Here is a 20,311-nt window from a genome sequence, read left to right on the forward strand (position 1 = left end):
GTTTTAAAATTCCACTAGATTGATCTGCCTTTTAAAAAATAATTCATTACTTATTTCCCTCCCATGTACAGGAGTTACTCTATTTGCCATTGTATACTGCATTTTCTGTCAGGAATCACACTTTGTGATTTCTGTTCATGGCCAGATTTCAGGCCTGTGTCCTGCACAGGCAGCACTTCCTGCCACCCCACAGCTTCCACAAACCAGCTGCTACACGGGGGCTCAAAAGGAGGGAATTACAAGCAATGGCACCAAATGAAATTTCAAGAGTTCCTTATTCCAATTAAAAAAGCAAAAAGTGCAACCACTGACTTAGCCGAACTAATTTCTGAACCAGTTTAAGTAAAGCAATACAATATTATGTGGAAACATGGCTCAAAGGACCTTTGTTCTAAGTAACAAGGTAAACATACACAATTGTAATAAATTTAGAAGTGCTCAGCAGTTACTTTTCCAGAAAGAAACAAGCAGAATAAATGAGCAAAGGCATTACTCAAAATCCCATTAGCTGCCTGTTTTCCCTTACAGCAGTCTAAACACTTCCAATGATCCCTTCCAAAATTATTATTTTGATCCATTCCAAAGGTATTTGCTGTGCAAATAAACCTGGTCGTAGTCTGTAACTTAGTTGACAAGGGCGGGAAAAAAAAAGTAGATAATTACTCTAATCCGTATTTCTCGGGTGTTAAAAAGAAAAAAAAAAAAAAGGTAATAAAAAGGAAAAAGTGATGCTCCTCCTCCGAGGGAAAACACTTCGATACTCTGCGTGTGCTTTATAGCCCGTACGAACAACTTTTCCGCGGCACCTCGAAGCTAGATGACAAGATAAAGCAGAAAGTCGCGCCAGTTCAGCGTTCCTGCCCCTCCATCGCTTCCTCATCGTCCCTCGCTGCGGTTGCGGCGCCGGGCGGGGGCCGGCCCTAGCCCCACAAGGGGGGCAGCTGGGTACACACATACAGATTTATATTTTAAAAAAGATCGCGGGAAGTGCGGCTCCTGGGGCCCAGGGGAGGAGGGTAGGCGGGCGGGGAGGCGGGCGGCAGGGAGGGGAGGCAAGGGGGCGGGCGAGGGGGGGCTGTTCTCCGCCTCACTCCCACCCCCGCTGGCTCCGCCGCGGCCGCTGCCGCCGCTGGGCGCTGGGAGGCGGCAGCGAGTGCCCGCCGCCGGAGCCGTTTGAGGAACGCGAGCGGGCGAGCCAGACTTTTACCTTTTCTCTCTTTTTCCCGTCCTCACCCACCATGCCGCGGACGCCGCTGCCCGCGGGGGACGAGCGGCGCCTCAGCCCGGCTCCCTTCTCTTGAGGGGATGCGGGAGGCGCGGCCGGGACGCCGCTAGCGCGACCCGCGCCTCTCCGCCGTCCTCCCCCTGCCGCGTCCCCGACCACCATGAGGGAAGAGCGAGAAGCTGCGGCGGCGGCCGCCTCCCCCCCCGGGGCCGGCCGAGCCCCGCAGCACTGCCCGCAGCCGGACGGCGGCGGGGCGGCCGCCCCCGCGGCGCTGCCCGGCAGCGCGGAGAGCCTGCGGAACGGATACGTGAAGAGCTGCGCGACCCCGCTGCGGCAGGACCCCCCGAAGAGCTTCCTCTCCTTGCTGCTCTTTCCTACCGCCTCCTCCTCCCGGGCTCGGCTCGCCCTGGGCGTCCTGACTGCCGCTGCCCTCTCGCTCCTGGCCTTTCCCGGCCGGGGCAGCGCCCGGGAGCAGCAGGACGGGAGCAGCTGGCGGAGCCCGCGGCCGCTGCACGCCTTGCTGTGCCTGACCCGCTTCCTCAGCCCCCTCTTCAGCATCGCCTGTGCCTTCTTCTTCCTCACCTGCTACCTGGTCGGCGGCCGGCGCGGGGAGCACGGCGGCGGCACGACCCGCTGGTGGCTGCTGGCGCTGCCCCTGTGCTGCTACTCGGGGGACTTCGTGGCGCTGCAGTGGCTGCTGCCCGCGGAGGGGCACGAAGAGGAGCCGCAGATGTTCCTAGGAAGGCTCCTGACGGTGCTGGTCTCGGTGGCAGCGCTGACCCTGCCGCAGAGCTCCCTGAAGTTGCGCCGGAGCCTCCTCGTCTTGGTGTTCTGCAGCCTGGTGTGGCTGGTGTCGCTCAGCAGCCTCCAGGCGCTGCCCCCAGCGCTCGGCCCGCTGCTGGCCGGCACGGTCGGGGTGGCAGGCTGCCTCCTGGCACTCTGTGGCGGGGAGCACGGCATCTTCTCGGCGCAGAGCCGAGGCGCGCACCACCAGCATCACCGCCACCCACGGCTCCCCAGCGTGGAGGAAAAAGTGCCTGTGATAAGACCCAGGAGGAGATCTAGCTGCGTGTCCCTAGGGGAAACTTCGGTCAGCTACTACGGCAGCTGCAAAATGTTTAGGAGACCCTCGTTGCCTTGCATTTCCAGAGAGCAGGTAGGTTTCTCCGAAACTTGAAGGAGAAACTTTCGGAGGAATGAGCGCCACTCCATAGCTTTTCCTGACTGCTGTGTGTGTCTGTGCTGGATGTCTGCTCACTAACAAACTCCTGCTAGAGGAATGGAGGAGAATGCTAGTCCCTTAGCGGGTTTCTCAGCTCGGTTCTGCAGAATCGATATAACCCTTTATTTCTGCGTGGGTGCTAAATCATAATAATGTATTTGCTGTAGGACAGAAGGCTCGCTCGCTTTTTTTATGCAATCTCAATTATTAAACAGCCGTTCTTATTGATTAGAGCAAAACCTCAAGCCAGTCAGCTTCAGCTTTCAGTTACCGTGTTATTTTGGTTTTTTTTTTCCGAAGCCCCCCACCGTCTGGCAGTCTTTCCGAGAGAAAGAAACCGCAGCTTTCTAAGCTGCCCGGCACTTCTGGTTCTTCCCGCTTTCTATCGACAAAACCATTACCAAGTGCTAAAGAAATATCAGGTTTTGAGGGATATTATTTATCGAGTGTTGGCGTTGTTTGAGTGGCAGCTGTCCTTCTGCCCTGCAGATTACTGTCGTTGGTTCCTCTCTCTCTCTCCCCTGCTCCTCGCTCCACCTAAGTTAACGTTAGTTTTGGGTTGATGGGTTTTAAGAAACTTCTTTTTACTGAAGAGAGAGCTGTTCAGTAGGGGCTGGAGGGATGCCCGAAACGCTCAGTTTTCTTGAATGGAACTCTGTTGGTTTCTACCTCCCGGAAAACTTTTCAATGAGTCTTGTTTTTTGTAGCGTAAACCCCCGTGCGTGTGGGGGAGTTTGTTTTTATTTGGGCACTTGCACGTCAACTGCAGGAACATCGAGTTGTGTTGGAACTGGCCCGAGGCTGCTGCAAGTGGATTATCAGCCCGTTGTAGGAGGGAGAATGAGGGGAGTGCATTTAATAAACGCGCAAGTGAGCAGTTTCTGCGAAGTGATTGTTGCTGCAGAATCCCCCGTCTGTTACTGTCGTGGCTGAAACTCATCGGTGCCAAATAAAATTTTCTAGTTTTTCCTTGACATTTGTTCTATAATGCAGGTCTTATGATTGACTGTGAATTAGGTCTGATGAAATACGAAGTGAATCTGAAACGGTGGAGTAGTTTTCGAGCATTCCCCCCCGAGTTTGCCCAACAGAATTAATACAGTAATTGTTTACAGTCATTAATACAGTAATTGTTTCTGCATAAAAGGTTAAAATGCAAGTATGCTGTGACAGTCTTCAGAAATAACTCATTCAGTACGTTGCAGACTATCTAATGCATACAATGAAAGAAACATTAAAATATTTTACTAGCAGTTAAGATATGTAGGGACTATCATATAATAATTTACTTTCTCTGTTCCCTTCTGGATAGTAAATGCTCTCTTTTGCTGTCACATTTGTCTGTAGCACAGAAATCTCAGAAAATGTGATTTCATTAACCTTTCTAGATGATAGAAGATATTTGTTCATATGCAAGTTACTAAAAGCTTCCTTTGACGTTCGGCTCACTTCTTAAAGGCATGTGCATACTTCAAGTTAGAGCATTCATTATTCTTCAAGTAACATCATAAATGTCAGCTATAACTAAATACATAGAATTTATTGGCAATGCTTAAATCATACGTGTTCATAATAAAATGTAACTTTTTGGTAGACTTCCAGAATTTGATATCTTTGTTATCACTAGATGTGAACAACAAAGAGATATGAAGTTCTTCATTTTCCTAATAATCTATTATGCTTCACAATAAATATTTGTGCTTTGTTAAGCACAGTTTAAATGAGAATCACAGATGCATACTCTCTGTTGTATTTTATATGCAATTTTACAAGGATAACACAGGTTAAATCCTCTGATCTCCTGTCTGACTTGGAGAGAGATCAGACGTTGCAGAGCTGATAAAACATCAATTGTTTGTGCAAGGGTAGGGAGAAGTAAACCGTAATGTGTGACTTTATTTGAATAAACAGTACAAGGTTTTTATATTGCTTCCTTGAAACCAAAGGAATGTGTATACTTCATGCTTTTCAGAGAGCATCTATCGTGTGGCTTTTCTTTAAGGGCTGATTACACATTTTGCAAGTCTTTATAAAGCAGTACAGTGGTTTTTTTCCAATATTAATATTTCACGGAGTTGAATGAACATTGTTAGGAAGATGCTGCTAGTCCACCATGACAGAAATACTTTAATGAATGAGAGATAAGTTATTATTGTGATTCTATTACATGTATTTTGTGTCACAAACCTCTTATATGTAGAAGAAGTTTATGTCAAGTATAGAATAGCAGGTCAGTAGAGTAGTCCAAGGATCATCTGGTCATACCTTTCTTGGCAAAATCACTGTCTAGACAAGTTGGCCCAGCACCCTGTCCTGCTAAATCTTAAACTTGTCTAATGTTGGGGAATCCATTACTTCTCTAGGGAGATTAGTCCAGTGGCTGATTGTTCTTATTGTTTAAAAAAAAAAAAATCTCATTTTGTGTAGATTTTAGTTATTATTTGATAAAACTGGAGAATGTTAGTATTGACCTTGAATTTTCAGTAACATGTTGATTTGAAGTTATATTTGCTCTTTATCTACTAAAGTATACAAGAAGATGATAATGATATTTATTTGATTGGGTTTTTTTCTTTTATTTTTTAAGCCAATAATTCCAAGGGGTCTGTGTGCATGGAGGGGTGGGAACAGGATGAAATACTAACACATAGGGAATGTACAACCAGCAGCACATGCACGCAGAAATTGGATGGAATGATCATTTTTTTCTGGGGTACAGGTGGAAAGAAGCCCTGTAAGCATGATCCTGTAAAAGCCTGCAAATTTGAGTAATCCTCATGACAAATACTTAGGTATTGTTTTCTGGACTTCAACAGGTGCAGTAACTATAAGGCTGAAAAGTTGATAAAATTAGATTATTCTTACTATTTATGTGAGTATCTATATCTACTTTAGCAATCAAAGTGTCTCAATTCGTGCTGTGTGTGTCTCTTCTGCAGTATATATGTCTAGCAATATAGTTTGAGGTGGGAGGAAAGAAACTTGAACAGATTATGTCTTTATGTTTTTGTGTAAGTATACTTAAATGCCAATATCAAAATATATAAATGCATGTTGTGGGAAACAATATGACTCAAATTACAGCTAAAAATTTTGCAAAGGCAATGCCTTTTCTGAATTCTACTACATTAACACTTCTGGCAATAGAAGTTGATATGATTTTAGCAGTAAACAGGCTGTTTATATTCTTACTTCAATATTCATCCTGGACCCAGAGAAGAATTGCAGTAAGACTGCAGTATTGATTGGTATTTCAAACTTTGTGTAGGTCATATTTTGACTGCATGTATTAATTGGGTGGTAATCTGTTAGCTCCACTTATTGCTACTGATATCAAAGGGTTTATCTTTATTGACTGTTGCACATTTAGCACTTAATTTTACTTTTTTTTTTTTTTTTTTTTTTTTTTTTTTTTTTTTTTCTGAAAGCCAAATCAGGGAATCTAAAAGGTGCTTGTCAAGATTGCAGATCTTGTAAACACTATGTCCTGAAAAATATGGTAGTAAGATTTTTTTTTTTCTTTAACTTGGTAGTGGACGTGTATATGAGAACAAACACCTATATGCAGGAAATCTTACATAGGAACTTCTCAGAATCCAGAAAGAATATTCATATTTTTCCTTGAGTAAAGAATAGGCCTTCCTATTTAAATACACATGATACGTGTCCAAAAAAGTCTGCAAACAGAGCTGACACACACTTTTTCTGGTTATCTGACTGGGTTCAAACACATAGGAAAGCTGGAATATTTCATGGACAAAGACTGCTTTCATGTTGCACTCTGTTAATTACAGGAAGAATTGTCTTGTGGTTAGGGTTGGATTGACCACCACCTCTCCCCAGTTTCTGGTCCAAGCTATCTCATACCTTTGATGTATTACCTTAGGAACATCAGGACTTGATTTCAGGAGTCTGAAATATTTGTGTAGCTTGAAATTAATGCAGTTCCTTATTTGCTCATGAAATTTACATCTGCGTCTGTTACCTATTTGTGAAACAAATTACACTTTGTCCTTAAGTTTTCAGGGCATAAACTTCCCAGTGCAGAAGCTGTCTGTTAATGTGTATTTTATAATCTGATACTGAAACAGATTTTTAGTATCTGTTACACTCAGATGCTGTTTGCAACCCAGAAACAGGTGAACCTTTACCTGTTGAGTGCAGCCAGTAACAAAATACAATTCTCCTTGCTGTGTGTTTGACAAACCAGCTCTTTGCTGTTTGAAGTTTCTCCCTCATGATTCCAATGACTGTTACCACAGCTGTACCTGCATGGCCAGATGTGTTTCTGTTGTTTACCAAATCTTCCTGTTCCTGGGGTTTATCTTACAGGGAAAAAAATCAAGGTAGCAGTGTGTGTTGAGCTGTGGATGGAATCAATTCCAATGGGATGCAGCCGAGTGTGAGGAATATGCAAAGAGAAGGCTTGCATGGTGAAAGAAACAGACCTGGAAAACTGTTTCTGCAACCATATTATGAATGAGTAGGATTCTGTTGTTTCTGTCTGGTTCTCTCTGACGTTGGCAAAATATATTGAGCCAGATGATATGTGAAATGAGAAGTAAAAGTTGGTCAAAGTTCTCTCTCTCTCTCTTTCTCTCTCTCTCTCTCTTTCTCTCTCTCTTTCTCTCTCTCTCTCTTTCTCTCTCTCTCTCTTTCTCTCTCTCTCTCTTTCTCTCTCTCTCTCTTTCTCTCTCTCTCTCTTTCTCTCTCTCTTTCCCTCTCTCTCTGTAGTATTATACCACAAAGAATGGCTGATTGAATCATGGTTTGCTGGTAGAGAGGTCAGAGTTTGAGATGTTATCCTCTGGCACAATTTCACCTGGGACCACTGAGAATGACAAAGAAAGGTTTTAGGAAGACTGAGTGTACTTAAGAGTTCTGTTAGCTAAGTTTAGGTTAAGCTGGCTTTTAGATATCCAAGACTTGGTGGCAGTTTATATTCTGCATAAATAAAAGCAGGCAAGAGTGTCTCTGAGCTGTGTAGCAAAGGAGTTTGACTGTTGCTTCAGGTGTGTTTTCCTGGAAAGAAAATATAAGTGGAGAAAGGAAGGAGATCAAAGACCACTGCTGTGGAAATGCTGCAGAAATTTGTTGGAAGGTGAGGGAAGCATGTTACAGAGCACCAGCAGGGAAGAAATGAAAGAAGCTGTGAGAGACAGTTCCAACAACTGTATGATTGACTGTGTTGAAGAAAAATAGAAGAATAAATTGCATAAGGTACTAATATTCAGCTTGGACCAGGAAGATGTTTTAAATTTAGAAAAGAAACTTGTAGAGATGAGAAACAAAAGGTGCTCAGAAGAGTCTCTAGATGAAAAAGAGGGGCAGCTTCCATGCTGGGGTTTGTGAACAGTGTATTCTGGGAGGTTAAATATGAAAGGGAAGAGAATGGCAAGAAATTTGGTATATTTTCCTGAGAAAAACTGATATTTTGACACTATGTATGTCTGTGCATGTATATGCCTGACTATTCTAGTAATTGAACTTGAGCAATGGAACTGATTGTAGTATATTGGCCTTACAGGATCAAATCCCAATAAATTTTATGAAAAGAACATGAGTGGGAAGTGAAGAAACTCTATGGAATGGGCAGGCAGGTCTGCAGTGTGAGCTGAGCTCTCAGAATCCCTGTGACAGTCTCATGTCACAAATGAGCACCAGAATGATGCAGGTGGGGTGGGGAGTCTGTCACAGCCTGGGCCCTATGTGACATTTGGTTGGAAACTTATATTTCTAAAAAAAGCTTTTTTATTCCTGTTTTGCTTTTCTGATACTTTAAAATGAAGACTTCGTGCAGCCTTACCACCCTCAAAAGAAATCACTGAACAAAGCCAAATACCACTATTAGATTATACCAGTTGCTGAAGATGGGAAAGAGTAAATCTTGTACTTTTGTGCAAAGATTGGGGATCACAGGCAGGGAAAATGGGGGGATGTACTGTTCTATTGTTGATGCAAAAAGTTCTGGAGGAAAACAGATGCAAAACTTGTGTCTGCCAAATGAGAAAAGAGAGGACAGACCACAGAAGGCTACAGACATAGAATATTTTGCTGGAATCTCACTGATTTTCCAGGATAAAACTATGTGGAGAACAAGCTGAAAGAATAGTTGAAGATGAGAATAAAAGAGAGTGAAAGGAAATGTTGAATTTCAGCATGTCCTTTCCAGTGGCTGAAAACAATGCTTTACAAGATGCAATGACACTACAGAATAAATTTTAACGGTGAAGAAAAAAAAAAAGGGACTTTCCTGCAACTCAATAGCAGAAATGAAAATTTAAGGTTACAGCTAGAGCTTGGATTGGTCAGGGCAAACTGTGCAGTGTCTGAGTTACTGAAGCAGAAAAAGGATCAATAACTTTAAGAAGCTAGTGGCAATAAAATTGTGCTAGAGCCTTCAAAACAGACAGGAGCCATGGATGTTAATAAATGAGAGTTCACAGGGTAACAAGTAAACTGGCAGATGATGATATTTGGGGAAAGGAAGTGTTACCGATATTTGTGAAAGAAATAGGTCAGGGAACTCTGTGCTTAAGGAAGACCAGAGAAGTGAATGGCCTTATTGATGAGTGTGGCAAAACAAACTGTTCTAGGAACTGGAAGGGCCATAACAAGGAATGACTGCTGAAACAAAATGTCAGCTTCCAGAGCAGTTTTGTGTTTGAAAATGGATCGTTCAGCTGGAGAAGGACATCATAGATATCAATACAGGCAGCTGGTGAGGAGTAAGTTTTGATGTGTTGGGCCATCCTCACTTTTTCACACAGAGCTTTTGTATGTAGCACATTCCATTGAAACAACTGCAAATTTACTGGGAGAGGGCCAGACCAGGACACAGATAACCCAGCAGTTCTTTATATCCCCCTATTTGTTTGATAGTTCAATATTTATGAAAAGCAGTGCTGTTATGCAGATCATTCATGACCACCAGTGTTCACTCCAGTTTGTACAGGGGTGTGTGAAAAAAACCTGGCATGTTTCCAATTCCATGTCAGATCAAATGGTAATGTTGACAAGTTTTGTTACCTAGTATGGAATTGCCCACCTTAATGTCCCTTTATGCAAACCCAAATCCCTTCACTAAGTTATTAGTGCTGCATACTCTAAGGCATGTATGCAGCAGATGTTCCATTTGTTGTTCATTTGATAAATAAAAGTTTGTTTTATTGAATATGAAAATGATATTTTCCCTCTATAATTTGCTATTTTTAAGTTATTCAAGATACTGTAGAAAGGGTACCATATGAGGCTGTATTTAAGTGCTTTGGATTTGGTTTTGAGAGGTCTTCCCTCTTTTATGAGGAAAATCCCAGGTGTGAATTATCATGACAAGTCTGTTGGTTTAGCTGTATCCATGCTGCTGATGGTCACAGAAATAGGAATGGTGTTTAATTTGAGGTGAGTTCACTCATTATGCCCAAAGCAGCCAGTGCTGCTCCCCCACCCCAGAGGAACTGTACCTCTGAGGAGTGGTGATACAGCAAGTCTGTGTCACACCTGCCTGTTAATATCTACTGTCAGGATGCTTTTGTCACCAAAGCTCAGAATATAGAATGAACTTTTCTAAAAGTGGGTAAAAGCTAGAGTTACCAGAGGGAAATTTCATCATTTTTATTGAAATAACAGCTTCATTATGACTCCCTGCATAGGCACTATGGTATTAGCGTGTCTCTTTAACCTTCATTACTGGTCATGCTTCATTTGTTTTTGATTAATTAATGCCCTTTAACAAGATAGGAGCTAAATTAAAGGGTAAAAAAGACATTCTTTTACTAGCCTTAATGTCTGCATGACTTTTTTTCTACTGTGACTTAAAACTAAAGGCTTGTGTTTCCATTTAGGTCTTTTTATTTTTCATAGAGTCAGTTGATATTGCATGTTCAACCACAACATATTTATTTTTTTCCTCCTAAATATTATTGTGTGATGCCTGTTTGCCTCTTCAAGAATATAATTTTTTTCTTTCTCCCTCGTAGATTCTTTTAAAAGAATTCTAAATTTCTGAGTACTCTAAAGTTACTAATTTAAGAAACCCAGGGTTTTTAAAGGAGTTTTTTTCTAGTACCTTCTGGCTGTCCAGAAGAGTTTCCATCCTTTCACAGAAGTTGTGGATACACCTCCTGTTTTTCTATATGTGATGACTGCTCAAACGTGGCTCTGGGATACCTCATTATCTCCCGTGTGAGAGCTGTGGGGTGGCCAAGGAACCTCACACCGTGTGCTTTACAGGCAGGGATGGCCTTTCAGCTTGGCTTGTACCTCTCAGCTGAGCTGACTTTTTGTGAGCTTTCTCCTAGATCTCTGTATTCATAGGATGTCGTTAGTAGTTAATAAAACCCAGTGTCACGTGTTGTTCAATGATGCTGACTTGGAAAAAAAAAAAACAACAAAAAAAGGAATGTGTTTTGAGAGAGCTCTTAAGTGATTATTATGTTGATTCATAATAATCATTCATTTCATTTGATTTGCCACCTAGACCGTGTAATGTGTAAATTCACTCACAGGCTCTTGCATAGCTGCTCTTGCAATTCCATAATTTACTACAAATTCTCCCTCCCTCATTACATAGTATGAAATTGAATTTCAGTTTATTTAAACTGCGTTTCTGCAGATACAAGCAGATGTGTGAGTAGAAAGGGAGGGAAGTTTGTGTTGAAACCTGAAGGTGTGATTAGCAGGCTGAAAAAGTTTAGATCCTGCTGTGCCTGTGAAACACCATCTGCTCTGGCAGCGAGTGCCCTGAAGGAGTTGGCTGAGGCTGGAAGGAGCAAAGGCACGCTAGCACAGCTTTCCTCTTGGCCAGTCGGATCTGCAAGAAGCAGACTTTATTTTGCTCAGGGAAAGATGAATATTGATCCAGATTTTACTGTTTCCACTGAGGTTGTCCATACAAAAGGGCACTGAGACACAGATGTAAAGAAATCATTAATGATGACATGATTATTCCTAACATGTTAGTATAGAATAGAGCAGTATATTTCCTGTCTTAACTAAAAAACACAGACAGGATTGTCTTGTCCACCCTGCGTGCATCCTCCTTGTTTCAGCTAACTGCATTTTTGGGGCAGCAGAGTATCCTTTTGGGGATCACTGGAAAATGCTCACAAAGGAGATTTCAAACAAACCTTGCAGTGAGAGAATTTCCATAGATTATTCACACAGATGTTTAGTCATCATCTAGTTTTTTTTTTTTCTTTTTGTTTAAATAGTAAAAAATCTGTGAAATGCTACTTAGGATCTTTCTAATGGTTAAAGAACTGTAATATATGTCTGTCTGAAGTCAAAATGAGTTATTGCCATGATGTAAATGACAGCATTTTGCTGTTATGGCAAAGCACAGTTGAAAGTATTTTGATTATAAGCATCTCTTAGCTTCTTTTTAGGCAGTTGTAGAAAGCATTAATTAGAATTTTTATCAGCATTTATTGCTGTTTTTTATTCAGCACAGCAGAATATTTCCATGCCCTCATAATACAGAAAGTCTAATTTTTCTTTCTATTTGGAGTGCTTGAACAAGTTGGATTGAGAAGGAAGAGTTTGGAACAGCTTTTGTGTCAATGGCCAGTCTTTTTTTTTTTTGTCATTGCTGTTGCTTCATTTATTTTTCATAACTGGCAGCCTGTTCATTATATGCCAGAGAATTTCAAAGAAGTTTGAAAATAATAAGCTTGCAAGTGATCTTCTATGATGTCAAGATGAAAATAAGAAAATGGGAGTAGATGAGCAGAGGCAGATGCAATGCTGGCTATTGCTTTAAGTGTGGTCTGTGTTTTCAAATCCTCTGAGGCAGTGACTGTCAGAGACATCTGCAGAATGGTCTGATGAAAAAAACCCAGTACTTTATCCTATGTGTGATGGATAAGAATTTTTTATGAAGAGCAAAACTCAAAACTAGGTAAGAGACCCTAAGCTTCAAACAGTCTTATTAAAACTGAGTAAAACTCGGTGCTTATGTGTAGAATTTACATAACTCATTATTGGGCATAACATTTCAGGACAAATCAAGTTAGAAACTGATATTACACCTGTAAACATGAAATTGATCTGTTTTTTTGGGAAGGTGTCTCACAACATTAGAAAATATTTAAACTGTGTTTCGTCTAATAAAGAGATGCCATTTCAGGTATCTGCAAAAGTCAGTACAGCTTCAATAATGGACCTCTAAAGGTACATTTAGTCCTATGTAATTTGTCTTTTATGAGAGTAGTTGCTGTTAAAATCTCCTTTCTAAAGATTTGTGAGTCTTCCATGCTTGCCTGAACACTTGTTCTAGTAGGAAGCTCCCTAGAGTCAGCAGAGCACTTAAGCTTTCAAGTGGAAAAGAACATGTGTTTTGCAGTGTTTAAGGATTGAGATTATAGTCCTTACTTGTTTAAAAATTCACAGAGCTTAATGTAATTTATAACTTTAACAAGTGTTAACAGTCTTGAATACACTCCTAGAGCTATGTTTCTTTCACCTGTCTGGTAATGGATAGGTTTGGTGTGCCTTCAGAAGCCACATTTTTATTCTTAATTATTTGGGCCTTGAAAGTACAAGGAAATAATTTTCCAGGAGATTAATGTTCAAAAGTAAATTGCTTATTTGCTTGTCTTTTTTGGAGATATAATTTTTCTTTCTTTGTCCTTGTTTTTACCTTTTCTTCATTTATGATAATTTGAACACCTCTTCCTACCAGTGTGTTCTTTCTTTGTTGTAACATCAGTACCATAATTTGGTCCAAAATTACAGGTGTCTGTTTCAGCAGAGATATGAAAATGTTCTGACACAAAAAATACTTTACTGTTTAGAAACCTAGCAATCAAATTATTGTTTAAAAAACTATAGAACATTTTGTAAGTTATAACTTTTAACACAGAGGAATTAAATATTTATTTGTAGTTACAGAATTAAAATGTTTCTAGAATCTGTTACTTGTAACTGGCCATTGTGGAAAAGTTATACACAATTCAGCTACATTGAAGATGCTGCATACATTTATTTTTTACAGTCATACATACCTTCTCTTTTACCATGATACTGTATTTTATTGTGAAGTTCTTTGTTCATTTTGCTTTTTTAATTCTGCAGGTTAGATGCAGGGCACTCCCTGATCTGCTTCCTTCTCTGTGAGTGCACCTGCAAATTTATTTGTCACATCTGAGCTCTTAAGATGTGGGCTTTGGTGGCTGGGAGTTTATTCTTTGCTGCCCAAAGAGTATCTGCACGTCTTCAGTAGTTTCAAAACTCAAAACAATCCCCTGTTTGTTTATTTCCTGGATGGTGGGGACAAAGGATTTCTAGGTTGGTTTGGGGTTTGGTGGTTTTGGGTGATTTTTTTTTTTTTTAAAACAAGATGTCTCTTTAGACATCTTGTTTATGTTTTGCCTTGCTCTCTCCTATTGTAAGCAAGTGAGGATGGAGAAACAGGAGTAGTATTGGCTCAAGGGCTGCAATTGTAGCAAGAGGAGCTGGCTGACTAATGATAGTATGGAATGAGCTATGCCTCAAAAAATAAATGCTGAGCATCTTCTTCCCTTCACTTCACCGTTAAAAATGGAGATAAAGACTCAGAGGATTTGTATTTGTCATTGTACTTTCCTGCAGTGTTTGAGAGCTACAGGAAAGCTTTGCCTGATCTGTACAGTACTGACAATGAATTTGGTTGGGTTGTTTGATTGAATTTGGTTGGGTTGTTTCATTCTGATTACAGCTCGGGCTGTAACAGAATCAGCAGGAGCAGAGGAATACTTTTTGTCCTGATACCTTGAGCTTTATTTACCTCGCTTAGGTTTGCACATTTTAGTGGATTTTCACAGAATTTTTCTTTCTTTTAAAAGAAATTTTGAACTTTATCTCCAATATCTGAGTAATACTTTGATTCAGCATATCTGTTAGATTCCCAGCTGTGTTCCAGGTCTGTCTTGTTCTTCCCATCAGCTCTGATTCACTCTCTGAGATGTTCTGCAGTGGTACCCCTGCAGATTTCAGTAAGATGGGTAAGCCAAGAAAAAAGCAGATTTAAAGAGGACAGCTAGTTCCCTGCCTTGCTCTTGTCATGAGCATCATTTGGGATGTCACCTAGCTTGGTGACCAGAGCTGTGTTTTCTTTCTTGTGTCCCACCCAGAGTGTAGCAGGAGACAGAGCTGGAGAAAACAACACTGTGATGGTGGATTCCATAGTCAGTGGATTGTTACAAGGCAGACAACAATTCTGAGGATTGTAAAAGTGCTAAATCAGTAGTATTTGGATAGATTTCCAACCCTTGCAGAGGCTTTTGTTCATATTGGTATATAAATATCTTTTAGTGCCCTCTGACAGAACTTCTATGTGGGTGTTCTTCCACCTGGTTCTAATCCACTCACCTAAAACCTCATTTTATCAAAGATATCCTTGGCAACCATTTTATGTTTTAGTTTTGGAGAAATTGTCTGAACCTTGAGTCCCATAAGCTAGAGCCATCATGTGGCTCATCACTTTCCTCAGGGCTCCCTAATCCACTGCTGAATACAGTCAGGGTGGGGATCTTCTGTATCCTGCTAGCCTGTGCTGGTTTGCTTCCCTCCCCTATAGGGACATTAGGGTTCCTCAACATGCATTGTGCCATCCCTGGTTTTCTGCTCCTCATCCCTGAAACTGCTTGATCTCATTCTGGAATTTCCACAACCACATACCAGACTACTTCTTTTGTTTTGTTCCTGAGCTGCCTTTCCATTCAGTTGAGAAAAATTATCTATGGGTGAAGAAAACATTTATTTCTGTTTTTCTTCTGCCTTCCTGCAAACTAGATGGGTACTGTAGCACACAGGAATAACATAAGAGGAATGCAGGTGAATGGAGAGAAGCTAAGAAGTGATGCAGACAAAAATCTGTATTAATAGAGTAGCAAAGCCTACTGATGGAAACATCTGTATTTTGAGAAATACACCACTGAGATGCTAGCAAATAGTTGATTGCTGACTAAGCCAGAGCATTGATCCTGTGGTGTTAACTTTTTGGTTTCTTCTTTCTTTACAGAAGTACAGGTGACCATGCAAAACTGCTCTCAGGAGCTTTATTTGGGCTTTTTAGCATAAAACTTGTTATTTTATGCTTTGGAATATTGTTCCAGTATGATGCTAGATTTGAGCAGGAAGGCTTCCCAAGAAAAAGGAGAAACACGGTGTATTAGAAAGAATGAGAGTGCCAGTTAGTGGAAAATCAGGATGTTTTCTTGCAGAGCAGTTCTGGCGTGATGCAGACTGGCCCCTGAGTGAGTAAGCTTTGGGGAAAGGAATTCTGAAAAGTCCCTGCCACTGCCTCCTGCCTGCACCTTCACATTTTCAGTACCCAGTTCTCTTTGGTGGTCAGGAAGCCGCTGTGACAGGTTGTTCTGGCTGGCTGTCATCCATTTCAGAATGCTCGAGGGGGTTTCCCATTTGAAAGTGCACTCAGGAGATCACTCTGTGAAGGGGGGGGAGCCTTTTTCATCTTAAATTTCATGAGCGTTTTTCCATGGTGAAGAATTGCCCAGAATTTTTAACAACAGCAACAACAAATAATTACTTTTATCTCACCTTTCTGCTTTCTTTGTGGCCCACAGCTATTCCCATAGTACAGAAAAACAGTCGTGTTTTACACCGGATAAGCACTGATGTCAGCACAGAAAAGCTCTGTGCTGAAAATAGTTTGTTTCATGTTTATTCATGTCCTGAAATGACCAGATTCAAATTCACATATAAGAAGTAAACTGTAAAATAATCTATTTTTTTGTGTGTTCAATATATTGCCAGAAAAGCCAGCATTTGTTTTTTTTTTAATAATTTTTTTTCTCCAGGATCTGCAGTTTCCCTGCACACTGATGAGATCTGTCCTTTCTACATTTTTTTTAGATCAAAACGTGATTTTTGTTTTATTCCTTGGTGTCTATACTGTTTTTTGATACCTTTTTAAAATATGTTTGCTACTTACGAATGAGCCTACAGCTACTTAGAAATGAGTCTGCACCTATTTGAATTAGATGAGAAGCAGTTTGATAGATAACTTTGATATTTATATTTAATTTACTTTAAGTATAGTATAAAATCAGGAAGATTCTGTAGCTGTAAAGTTAAGATCAGAAATACACGTAACTCATTGTTTTATGTAAAGTCTGCGGGCGACTAATATTTTTAAATTTAATTTGTGGCTGAAACTTTCAGTAGGGCAAATAGAAATTACAAATTAAAAGATGCTTTTAAAAAAAAATAAATTTAAATTTAATTTTTTTCTCATCTTTTCCTTCCCAATTAAAAGTAGAAAAGGCAGCTGCCGCCAAGTTGTGAGAAAACACAAACCCCCGTGCAAAGCCTGGCTGTAAAAAGTGAATTTGAGCAGGGCTAAGTGGGAAGCTGTCAGTGAAGGGTTAAGCAGAGCGTTTCTCTGGCTGCTGAGTGAAACAGGATGCAGTGACTACATTGTCAGACTGCTGGTGTGAGTGCAAACAGATGAGGAAATGCTGGATCAGGCACTTCAGCAACTTGGGCTGTTACCTAGGAAACCGCTTGCGTCATACTTGCCAGCAATTAGCTTACAGTTCTTTTATTTTTGATAGTGTTGCAAGCTGAACTCGCCTGTTACAAAGGGAAAGACTGGCTCCATCTCAAGCCCTCTGCTTGTGACTGCGGCCACGGCGCTCGAGAGAATTTGTGAAGCGCTGCTTAGGAAAAAAATGCAATTTATTTAAACTTTCCGTGCTGCTTTCTGTGAAGGGAGTTGGAGCTGCGCTTGGTTCTCAAAAATGTACAATCACATTTTTGTGATCTGTATGAAAATGAGCTTTCCTAGTTGCCAAAATTAAATTTCACCAACGTTTTGGATATCTCCACCTATTCCAGCAATTAATCTGAAGATTTTTTGTGTGCTACATATTAAAATATAGTTTTCAAAATTAATGTTACCTGAGGCTTAACCTCTAAAGCAAGGGAATTTTTTTCTCAATTCTTTTTTTCTTTGTTGATTAAAATTCAGTTATTTCCAGTAGTTACCTAGCCACTAAACCAGTTAGTGTTGAAAGCAGTGTGTTTTATCTCAGAAAATCATCATATCTTCTGTATTTCACTTAAAAACTGTAAACAAATTTACACTAACTGGCTTAATATTGATGTATTTTGTTAGTATGGGTATTGTCTCATGGCTATCTATGGCTGGGTTTTTTAGGGAAAAATCACACAGTGAACTACAGATTAAAGCTGTAATGTTTGGGTTTTTTATTTTTTTTCCCAGGATTTGTTACATAGGCAAACACATAAATAAAGTTAGGGTTTAACAAACTAGAATTACAGTACATAGCTGAAGGCCAGAGTTGTTAAAACATCAGGGTTAATACAAAATGCACATGTTCCTCAGTTTGTGCTGTGCTTAAAAAGTCAATATAATTTAAATGCTTGAATACTTGGGTTTTCAAATATTTTAATTCTTATTAAAAGCATCAAGGGAAAAAGACAACCAAACAAATCACCCAACCTTCCCAATTTCAAACCCTACTTTCCCCTCCCCTTCCCCCCCAAACCCTTGCCTACAAGGCTTAGAAAGACTGAGTACCCTCATTTCTGCACACTGATGATAAATTGCCTTGGCTGTAGGAGTCTGGCAGCCCATATTCTTAGGAGCATTTCTGGACTGCAGGCCAGTGTCATTTATGGTTAGCTGGTCACTGGGCTTGCATTCCAAATGGTGATCACTGTCTGTGTGGCCCGGGACCTTGGTGCAGGCTTCTCTCCACTTGTATTTTACTTAAACTAAAAAAAAAAAAAATAGTGTGGAGGTGGCTAAGACAGCAGGGGTTTATTGGCCATTAAAAAGGAAGAGCACCAGGTTTTGCTGGTATTTCAGAGTCATTTGGCTGCCTTGCCCAGCCTCTCTAAGACATTGCATGTGGCCATGGCTTGGGGAGGGCTGTATTTGGTGTGGGTTTGTGTTGGCTCAGCTGCAAGACATGAAGTTTTACTGTTGAAGTCAGTGGGTAATGGGACTTAAATCTGGGTGATCAGTAAAGAGCTAGTCTAAATGTTAACAAAGCAAGATGTGGAAATCACAAATTTGAATTTTGTCCTTCGTTTTCGTTGCCCCTTCAGTTCTGGACAGTAAAATACAGGCTATGGTGTCATCAGGTCCGTGTTGGGATTGATTATGTCCTGTAATTCTGCCAATTTTTTAGGGTAATTCCTGCAAGTTATGCAGTACATGAGGCATACTGGATAGTTTGTTTTATCCTTGTTTAGTATTTTAGCCCTGTAAGCCTTGTCAGTTTTCCTTTGATGAAGGAAATGAGAGTTACATGATCACATACTTATGTTTCTGCATAACTTTTAATATTATTTAATTCTCTGTATTTGATCTTCATTCTGGCACTTTGTTAGCTATTTTCAAAGTGCTTTTATGAGCTGACAATACTCAGTTGTTGTTTTGTGGATTCTCAGCCAGACTGTTTGGTATACATGCATGTTTCAAAAGACAAGTCTGTAATAACAGATGGAACTGGATGCTACTTGGCTATTGCATCTTTCAGGCATTACAGTAAGGGACTGCATGTTTTTCTGCAAAATCAGTGATGTTTTGTCCAATTCCTGGGGAAACATTTGGTTTGTATCTGTCAGTGTCATGACAAGTCACCTTGTCTCATAATGTTTATTCTGTAACAGAACCAGTCAAATACGTGGGTGCTATGAAAGAAAAGGGATTGAGGTCTCTATCATCTCCTTCTGACTGAGATTTTTACAAGTCAGCAAAATGTTTTTGCAGCCCTTATGAACTGTTTTGTAGAAAATTCCACTGAAAACATGAAGGAAGTTACTGACAATCTTTTTTTTTTTTTTTAAGTGTGTGAAGCTGAAATGACCAGCTGTCAGACTACCTTGCATGGAAAGTTTTGTGCATCAGGAATGTTTGCATGCTTTTCTGAGCAGCACAAGGGGGTGTTTTCTTTGTTTTGTATCCTTATCATATTCCTCAATGACAATTAGAATCCTTTAAATGGGCAGCTTTTTTAGAAATTATTATTATTATTCCCATCGTCTAATTTGAATAACTTTCTTCCAGGTCTTTTTATTTTCAAACTATCTTTGCTGGGAATGTTTTTTTTATTTCCATATAATCCTTTAGATCAACAGAGGAAATTATGTAGATATATTTCTGTTCTCCAGCCCCTTTCTCTTGATAATAAAATCTTCCTCTTTCTTATGAATAGGAAGTTTCTCTCCATCTCCACCCTAGAACATCACAACTTCAGCCTGTGGTAAACCTGTCATTGGGCTTCTTTGTTTGTTTTGGATTTTCAGAGGATGAAAGCTGGGGAGAATAACAGAGAGGCATGCCATAGCCATCTCTAAATTTTCCTGGCATGTCACAAGTTTTCCTTTACTATTTTGTGATTTTCATAGTTTATTTATTTGCTGTGTCCAAGTAACTAACTTGTTCCCAGTTTCTTTAGTGTTAGGCTTTGTCCCAAAGTGTTTGGTGTCCACACAGAATTTGAGTCCTTACAAATCAATAGATTGTAACAGTTTGCTAAAATCCTGTGGAGCAGAGAGCTCGTTTCACCTTCTCATTGCTCTAGATTACAGTTACAGATGATTTTCCTCAGTCTTCATATTCCACTACATTTTCCTTCTGGGATAGTAATTTTATAAGCATTTGTGACTTAAAGTGTTATCCTCTGTACATTGTACCTATTTAGAGAGAATGTTTTTGTTAAGATGCCCACTGGAGGCTAAGACTTCAATGACTTTTAAAATCAAGTGATTTAATGCTATCAGTAACTTTTCAGTACCTCCTTCCTTTCTTCCCACCCTCCTTTATTTATTTACTTTTTAGAAATTGGAATGCTGACCTCTTGTATTTGTCTCTGCTATATTCTATTTTT

The 20,311-nt window shown here is 40.3% G+C and overlaps 1 protein-coding gene across 2 annotated transcripts in view; it reads left to right on the forward strand.

Moving 5' to 3' along the window:
- The first annotated feature begins 1,140 nt into the window (after positions 1 to 1,140).
- PDE3B (phosphodiesterase 3B) overlaps positions 1,141 to 20,311 on the forward strand; it is an 82,475-nt gene continuing 63,304 nt past the window's right edge. The window contains exon 1 of one of the 2 annotated variants that reach the window (XM_059848922.1): positions 1,141 to 2,381. In XM_059848922.1, the coding sequence (XP_059704905.1) occupies positions 1,386 to 2,381 (996 nt within the window). In that variant the 5' untranslated portion in view covers positions 1,141 to 1,385. The remainder of the gene's footprint in view (positions 2,382 to 20,311) is intronic. The other variant, XM_059848924.1, reaches the window with a different exon arrangement.

Source organism: Haemorhous mexicanus, chromosome 6, assembly GCF_027477595.1.
Source record: "Haemorhous mexicanus isolate bHaeMex1 chromosome 6, bHaeMex1.pri, whole genome shotgun sequence".
NCBI classification, from domain to species: Eukaryota; Metazoa; Chordata; class Aves; order Passeriformes; family Fringillidae; genus Haemorhous; species Haemorhous mexicanus.